Source organism: Hordeum vulgare, chromosome 7H, assembly GCF_904849725.1.
Source record: "Hordeum vulgare subsp. vulgare chromosome 7H, MorexV3_pseudomolecules_assembly, whole genome shotgun sequence".
In the NCBI taxonomy this organism is placed as follows: domain Eukaryota; kingdom Viridiplantae; phylum Streptophyta; class Magnoliopsida; order Poales; family Poaceae; genus Hordeum; species Hordeum vulgare.
In genome coordinates this window covers 470,855,947-470,864,211 of record NC_058524.1, presented here as the reverse complement: position 1 = coordinate 470,864,211, position 8,265 = coordinate 470,855,947, and the positions used below count along the sequence as shown (strand labels likewise).

Here is an 8,265-nt window from a genome sequence, read left to right as displayed (position 1 = left end):
GCTCGATGACGATCTCTGCCTTCTTGATCCAACAAGAGAGACAGGGAAGTAGATGAGTTCTCCGACAGCGTGACGGTGCGCCGGTGATGGTGATGATCTTATTCCTGCAGGGCTCCACCCGAGCTCCGCAGAAATCCGATCTAGAGGAAGAACTACGAAGTAGAGGTTTAGGGTTGCACGTGGCAAAGTTGTGTCTCAAAAACACTAAAACCTCTAGTGTTTATAGGAGGAGGGGAGGGGCTAGCCTTGAGGCTCAAGGGAGCCTCGAAGGCGTCGGCCGAAGTGGGAGGAGGAGGGATCCTCTTCCAATTCGGTTTGGAGGGAGGAGTCCCTTCCTTCCTTCCCACCTCCTCTCTTTTTTTTTCCTTTTTGCATTTTTTTTCTCCTTGGCCGAAATAGCCCTATTGGGCTGGCTTCACCAGCCCACTAAGGGCTGGTGTGCCACCCATGGGCCTATTTGGTTCTCTCCCGGGTGGGTGGACCCTCCCGGTAAAACCCCGGAACCCATTCATCATTCCCGATACACTACCGGCAATGCCCGAAATCTTTCTGGAAGCCAAATGCAACAATCCTATATATCAATCTTTGTTTCCAGACTATTCCAGAAACCGTCGTGACATCCGTGATCTCATCCGGGACTTCGAACAAAACTTCGGTCACCAGCACCTATAAGTCAACTATACCGAAACGTCACCGAACCTTAAGTGTGCAGACCCTGCGGGTTCGAGAACTATGGAGACATGACCCGAGACACTCCCCGGTTAATATACAATAGCGGGACCTGGATGTCCATATTGGATCCTACATATTCTAAGAAGATCTTATCGGTTGAACCTCTGTGCCAAGGATTCATATAATCCCGTATACCATTCCCTTTGTCCTCCGGTATGTTACTTGCCCGAGATTTGATCGTCGGTATCCCTATACCTATTTCAATCTCGTTACCGGCAAGTCTCTTTACTCGTTCCGTAATACAAGATCCCGTGACTAACACTTTAGTCAAATTGCTTGCAAGGCTTATATGTGATGTTGTATTACCGAGTGGGCCCCGAGACACCTCTCCGTCACACGGAGTGACAAATTCCAGTCTTGATCCATGCTAACTCAACGGACACCTTTGGAGATACATGTAGAGCACCTTTATAGTCACCCAGTAACGTTGAGATGTTTGATACACACAAGGTATTCCTCCGGTGTCAGTGAGTTATATGATCTCATGGTCATAGGAATGAATACTTGACACGCAAAAAACAATAGCAACAAAATGACATGATCACATGCTACGTTTATAGTTTGGGTCTTGTCCATCACATCATTCTCCCAATGTTGTGATCCAGTCATCAAGTGACCACACTTGTATATGGTCAGGAAACCTTAACCATCCTTGATCAACTAGCTAGTCAACTAGAGGCTTACTAGGGACATAGTTTTCTATATAGCCACACATGCATTCATGTTTTCATTCAATACAATTATAACATGGATAATAAGCGATTATCTGGAAACAGGAAATATAATAATAACTATTTTATTATTACCTCTAGGGCATATTTCCAACAGGAGCTGCATGCGAAGAAGTAGCGGGCTGCAAAGCCATGATGGAGGTGTGAAGCGGATACGGCGTGGGGGCGTAACTCGGCAACAAACCAACCTTGGCTGGCCAGAATTTTGAAGTCGGGCGCGGCAGCGGCAGGCGATTGGCTGTCGCCGACGACCGTGGCTTCCTCCTCTGGCCCCTCCCCCACCTTCGTCGCCGCCCATAAGCCGCTCCTCCTCCTCTCTCCGCTTCGAATCACCGCTGCTCCGCCGCGCTGATTTGCGCCGTGCTGCACCGATTCGCCACCCTCGCCGTCCCTCCGATGCTCCTCCGCCGCCGTCCCCACTGCCGCCGCCCCGATTCGGCCACTGCCCACTAGTTTTTACATCTTCATTTTGCATTACCTATTGGAGTTGCACTTTTACATCTCTGTTTTGCATCATCTATTGAAGCTGGTCCTTTTTTGAAGATTCAAAAAGCACTTTTAGGATGTAAATTTTTACATCTCCTGTTTTACATCTCCAAATTTGCATCTTCTATTGAAGTTGCACTTTTACATCTTTGTTTTGCATCATCTATTGAAGTTGGTCCTTTTTCGAAGATAAAAGCCACTTTTTAGAGATGTAAATTTTTACATCTCCTGTTTTACATCTCTAAAATTTGCGTCTTCTATTCAAGATGCTGTTATAGTTTAAGTTTATAAACTGCGCTACGAAGCTATCCCATTTCTCATTTTCAGCTAGGTCGCACATGGCCATACCATTTTGTGAACATTTAAATTGATAAGTGTCTATGGAATACGTAGCTATCTAGTATATCCCTGATTGTTTTCGCAAAAAAATTCAGAACTTACATTTTCCTTAGGATCCATAAATCAGTTGTGTAACATAAAAGGATTCCAGTAAATTGGGTGCATCAAGCATTAACATTGATTTTACTAGCGGCGATCATTTCACTTGAGAAAGACGCACCATTTACCACTATGTGATCCCAACAGGAGAAACTTTATATCCGAGAGAAGGCAACATCCTCTTTGGATCATCATACATCATCGATCAGGCCAGAAGAGAATGCACGTAGTAATCTCGCAAGAAACAATCAACGCAAAAGAATAAACATATCAGGAGATCCGAGGCGACGCCCCTCCAACATCCAAGGAAACAAAATGGGAGGAATGCATGCGCGCATCGTGTTGATCATGGATCATCGTATAGCGCAGTCCTTGATTTTATCATCAGTACTGTTCCATGTCGCACTCGGGCGGCACGGGGCCTTTGCCGTCTTCCCTGGCGGAGGCGCAGTAGTCGTAGATGGTGTAGCCGAGCTGCACGGCCCTGAGCTGGCGCATCTGCTCCTTGGTGAGCTGGGACGGCTCCGGCGCGGTGGACGCGTTGCAGCCGGCGGCGCACTCGGCGTCGGCGCCCGAGCACTCGCAGACGTTGAGCCCCATGTTGCTGTACTCGGCGACGAAGGGCGCCTTGGTCCAGTCCGTCTTGACGCGGCCGCCCTGCGTGGCCCAGTCGTCCGCTGACCAGATGCTGGAGAAGCCGTACATCGGCCGCTTCGTCGGGAACGGCACGCCCTTGCTCGCGTAGTTGCGGAACACGCGGATCGGGATGCTGTCCACGAACCACCTGCATGCGCGCGCACACACACACACACGGTCGACCGATCCAAGTTAGTCAGCCTCCCTTGATCCTCAGACGCAGTACAAGCCTAGCTACAAGGGATTGGTGTGAGAGGGATGCATGCATGGGCTGCTTACACGATCATGGAGGGGTTCCAGAAGATGGTGTAGTTGTGGAAGTCGGCGGTGGGGTCGAACCAGGGGTAGAACTGCATCTCCTTGGCGCCCACGCCGTCCGCGAACACGTTGGTGTGGATGGTGTAGGGCTGGCCCGTCTCGTTGCCCAGGAACTCGAAGTCGATCTCGTCGTGGTCGTCGCCCACCGACGACGTCTGTCACAATTAGTTTCTCACGATCAATCATCAGTTTCTCATAGACATGCATAGGTCTGACGAGAAATGTGCCATATGTATGGCGGCAAACAATATGTTGACGTACATAGTAGGTTGTGACGGTGCCGGCGGAGTTGCCCTTGACCAGCTTGATCAAGGTGGATATGCTGCCGTAGATGAACGTCTTCTTGGTCCGGAGCATACTGCCTGATGAAACCAACAATCCCAAAATGGTAACGATCATGTCGCCACGTACGTACAAACGGAGTTTTTCAGTAATACAAAGAGCATTTTGACAATGCACAGCTGCTGAGAGATAGTACGATGTGTTACCTGAGATGTTGCTGACGAGGGAGAGCGTGAGGTGCTCCCCTCCGTCCGTCATCGCGGCGTTCTGCGGCTCCCACGTGATGTCGCACAGGTCCGCGAAGTTGGCGCCGACGAGCCCGAGCTTCAGCACCGCCGCGAAGGCCACGACGGCGACGAGAGCCCGCATCGACATCCCCATCTCCTCCTTGCCTGTGGATAGCCAACTGATTCCTGCGATCGACGACTTCGAGTTGGTAGAGAATTCAGAGGGGGCGCCTAGCTTATATAAGATGATGAAAAAATAAATTCATTTCCAGTTTGGAGAGGGGAGGTTTTGGTGCGCATGTATGCACGTAGAAATGAATAATGGTGTGCGAGCAGCCCCGACGGATTCTGCCAGCTCGTTCGACGTCTGAATGATTTGACTAATGGAATCTTCCGATTGATCTAGTATAAGGAATGGTTCTTGGTAGAGGGTTTAGTAGTGCCCCGCATGACCAATGTTGTTGTTCTTCTTCAACAGGCCTGCACGCGGCGACTGCTGATATAGTGCTTGCCATCACCTCCGGCATGCCGTATGTGTCACTTGGTCAATGCCAACGGTTTTCGCCATTTGTCAAATGAGGACATTTTGGGAAAATGTTTGCTTCAATGTTTCAATCGGTAGTATTGCTGCAGTTGAATTAATCATGTGTTCGTTTGATTGAAAAATAGTTAGGGAAAACTTTTTTACAAGAAGTTGTTCGTCTGGTGGTGACGCCTGAGGTTGTGTTGCAAAGTCATTTTGCACGGTAACGGTACCTTCCGATACATCTGTGACCATTCGCTTTTTTTTTTATGATAATACGTGTCACATTCCTATAATAAAGATCAAATTACAAATTACATAAAGTTTAACATGACAAACCAAAAAGATAGCAGAACATCGTTGAGCTTGACACGAACCTCCATCACGTGTCTTCGGCACCATCGCAGCAACTATCAGAGAAAAAGCTGATGGATCATCTTCTCGCCCGAACTCGACTCGCCATCATCGTTGATATGCAGCTTTGCGAATCTTCAAGGTGGCTCATCAGAGATGAAGCCACTGTCGATGAACGAATCAGACGGGGGCAATACCCCGGACACGTCATCGAACTCCAGATTTGACACATTATGACTAAGACACCGAAGGAGGAGACCACACATGTCATCCATCAACCACGAACCGAGCACACGTCTATCTTCCAGATGTCGTTGATGCAGACCACAATCCGTATCCGCTCCTGGACTACCTCCCAAGCTCCGCGCCGACGGTGGAGCACACGTCGTTGCAACGGCGAAGCCCGAGGACATAAGTCCACCACAAGAATATCATCGCCGCCACGATATTCCCGCTTGAACAAACTATTTTTCAAATCCATCACTGATCATAGAAACGATCGCCTCGTCAAAGAAAAATCCGAACTTCTTTATTCAACATAACCGTCGCCGTCATCGAAGCCAAGACGTCAAACGATCAAAGACCTAAGCTACTAGGACCCTAACCCTAAAGCAAAAAAAGATCCGCACGCGCGGGATCCGACGACCATCCTCACAACCGAGGACCTCACGGAGGAGAGCCGCCGGAAGATTGGTTCTCTTGATGGCGGCGGCTAGGGTTTTTGATCCGTCCCGCCCCGCGACTCTCTCTATTCATTCTCTCAAGAACCAAGCCTGAATGAAAAAATACTGTCCAGCCGTTCGCTTTCTCTATCGTGCACTATGGCTCACCTAGATGTACTAATATATGCTTTGTACATGTCGAAAAAATATATGTTTTGTATCTTTTTGTTTAATCAAATCAGTGTCAGTATAATGGGCCCAAAGTACATCTTTTATCAGGAAAGGTACGCAGCTCTCTCCTCTCTCTCTTCTAAAAAAACATACATTTTATTTCATGTTAAATAATTTAAATCACTCATATCTTTTAAACTATAAACTTGATTTTGGAACTTATATATTTGGACTCCTGGCATCAAGACCTTTAGAACTAGACCTGCTTTGAAAACATTTCAAACACATTCAAATTTCAATGTGTCACATTCTATATGTGAAAACGAAACCTTTATTCACCAGAAAATGTGGAACAAACCTACTTCACGAGAAATATGTGAAAGAAACCTATTTGACCCAAATATGGAACTGAAATGTCCACTTGTCAAACTGATTATTTGAGAATGTTTAACTGTTTATTTCTTTTTAAAAGTTGTAACAATTTATTTCAAAAGAGTTAAAATATGTTATTTTAAAATATACAATTCAGATAGATGTGTTTTTTGTGAAACAAGTCACTCGAAAGTGAAATGTGCGACCCAAGTATGAGTGAAATAAGTTACTAAGAAATGAGTGAAATATGTTAGTATGAAATGAGTTAAATATATTTTTAAATGAGTGGAATCTATTATTATGAAATATATTTTTAAACGAGTGAAATGTATTATTTGAAATAAATGAAATCTGTTTTAAAATGTGTGAAATCTGTTTTAAAATGAGTGAAATATGTTATTATGAAATAAGTGAAATATGTTATTATTATTTTCAAAATGAGTGAAATAAGTTATTTTGAAATCATTTTTCTAAATCATTCAAAATATATTATTTTAAAAATGTGCAATTGGAATTGATGTGATTGTTTTTTAAACAAGTTAGTAAAAAGTGAAATGTAGCTTCTATAATTAAAGAAAAGTACAAAACTGAATATGTGAAATATGTTTCATAAATGTTAAACTCGTTTAAAATGTATCCAAAATGTGTCTTGTTTTGAAGGTCTTTGTGACATCAGTTCAAATATATAAAAAGTATTGAAATCAAAATATTGGTTTAAAATATATGAACGATTTAAGTTAGTAGAGGTCAATGGGTGCATTTGTTTGGAAAAGTGAATTGGCAACGCATTGCATGCAATCTTATTGTACCATCTGACTGAAAAGTATATGACCTACTTTACCATTCGACATGTCCAATGTGTATTGTTGTCTATTTCATTTGGAAACGATTTGCGGGTTATATATAATTCTCACCCACGAATCTTCAGCACTAAATGAATGGACCGGGATCTGCTCGTACCTCGTGAAACCGCTTAATTTCAACTTTTGAGGTTTTGTGGCCCGTATTGTCTACCATTAGATGCAAGTCAACAAGTTATTTTGTGTGCAAAAGCTAAGAAAACCAATTAGTTTGACTTTTAAATATGAAGTTTGAGTTTTATCCCAAATCAGTTGGTGTGTACGGAAAAGAATTTGGGGGTCTTGGTATGCCAAATGTCCTCGTGATTAACCTTTGCCCTCTAGGGCCGTGGGTTAAGAGGAACTACGAAAGTGAAAGGAAACCTTGAAGAAAAATCATAGACCATAGATACACCACCGGTAAACCTAACTTGTTTGTCCCCAACTCCAACCCTAATATTTTCAAATTCCGGAAATGGGTCAGAACCATAATCCAAGTGCTTAAGTTTTGGTATAGATTGAAGGTAGATAAATGAGAGAAGATTAGATTATGGGAAGACACTTGGTTTGGAACCTCCCCCCTGAACATGCAATTTTGACATGTTTAAATTTGTAATGAGTAAACAAAATGCATTATTGAAATTTGGGACGGCGAACAACTAAAGCTTTCCTTCACACGATCTTTGACAACAAACTCTTGGAACAATGGTACCCTAACTGATAGAGGTTGCTAGTACCATTGTCTTTACGGAAGATCTTGACTCTTTGGTTTGGCGATACTCAACTTGCTCACTGTACCATGTGATTAAACTTTAGAGGAGTGTAGCCAGTTTTTGACCTAGCTATGTCGAAACTGAAAGTTATTCTAAAGTTCATGTTTTCATTTGGTTGCTTTCTCACAACAAGTTGATGACTAGAGATAACCTTAGGAAGAAGCACATAATCAAACCTTTGGATTGTGTTGTCTGCAGAGAGAATAAATATGTATTTGATTTAATTTTTGTTTGTGTGGTTATTAGAAACATTTGGAATTTTTATTAGAGATCACTTGAAAGTCCTTATTGGGATGACTTTGAATCTATAGCTAGATTATGGATCTCAAATGACAAAAAGGCATTTAACACTGCCAATTATGTTGTGGTTTGGTGTTTGTGGAAAAATAGAAACTCTATGATTTTTCGTAACACCAAATGGATCTCTCTTGTTCAGGTGTTGAGATTGGTCGTGATAACTGTGAAGTTCATGGCATTCCTCTCCCCCGAGCAAAGCAGGATGAGTGTGATGGACTTTGTACAAGCCCTAACAAAATTTATCCAAAAACCCATGTTAATCAAAAGTGTCTGATGATGACACAACAAGGCAACCCTAGAATTCCACTCCTTGTTGACCCCAGGAGAAAGCTCAGGACCTCTAATGTTGAAGCCTGCATTAGATCTCCAGTGAAGAAAAGGGGATCGGGATGCAAGACTATCGTGACTAGTCTGGTGTCTACAC

General features: G+C 43.8%; 1 protein-coding gene across 1 annotated transcript; it reads right to left on the bottom strand.

Moving 5' to 3' along the window:
* Positions 1 to 2,522: 2,522 nt before the first annotated feature.
* On the bottom strand, positions 2,523 to 4,175 carry LOC123410155 (probable xyloglucan endotransglucosylase/hydrolase protein 26). Its single transcript, XM_045103050.1, has 4 exons — positions 3,830 to 4,175; positions 3,603 to 3,703; positions 3,303 to 3,496; positions 2,523 to 3,171 (listed from the first exon to the last, which is right to left on the bottom strand). Exons 1-4 carry the CDS (start codon positions 4,002 to 4,004, stop codon positions 2,772 to 2,774), a joined length of 870 nt encoding a protein of 289 aa, XP_044958985.1. The 5' UTR covers positions 4,005 to 4,175; the 3' UTR covers positions 2,523 to 2,771.
* Positions 4,176 to 8,265: the final 4,090 nt, after the last annotated feature.

Bases quoted from the DNA above. Each gene is read 5' to 3' on its own strand.
- LOC123410155 (XM_045103050.1), bottom strand. From the start codon at position 4,004: ATGGGGATGTCGATGCGGGCTCTCGTCGCCGTCGTGGCCTTCGCGGCG. The intron at 3,497-3,602 runs GTACGTCAACAT...TAATTGTGACAG, and splicing joins GCACCGTCACAACCTACTAT to ACGTCGTCGGTGGGCGACGA. The intron at 3,172-3,302 runs GTAAGCAGCCCA...GCGCGCATGCAG, and splicing joins TGGAACCCCTCCATGATCGT to GTGGTTCGTGGACAGCATCC.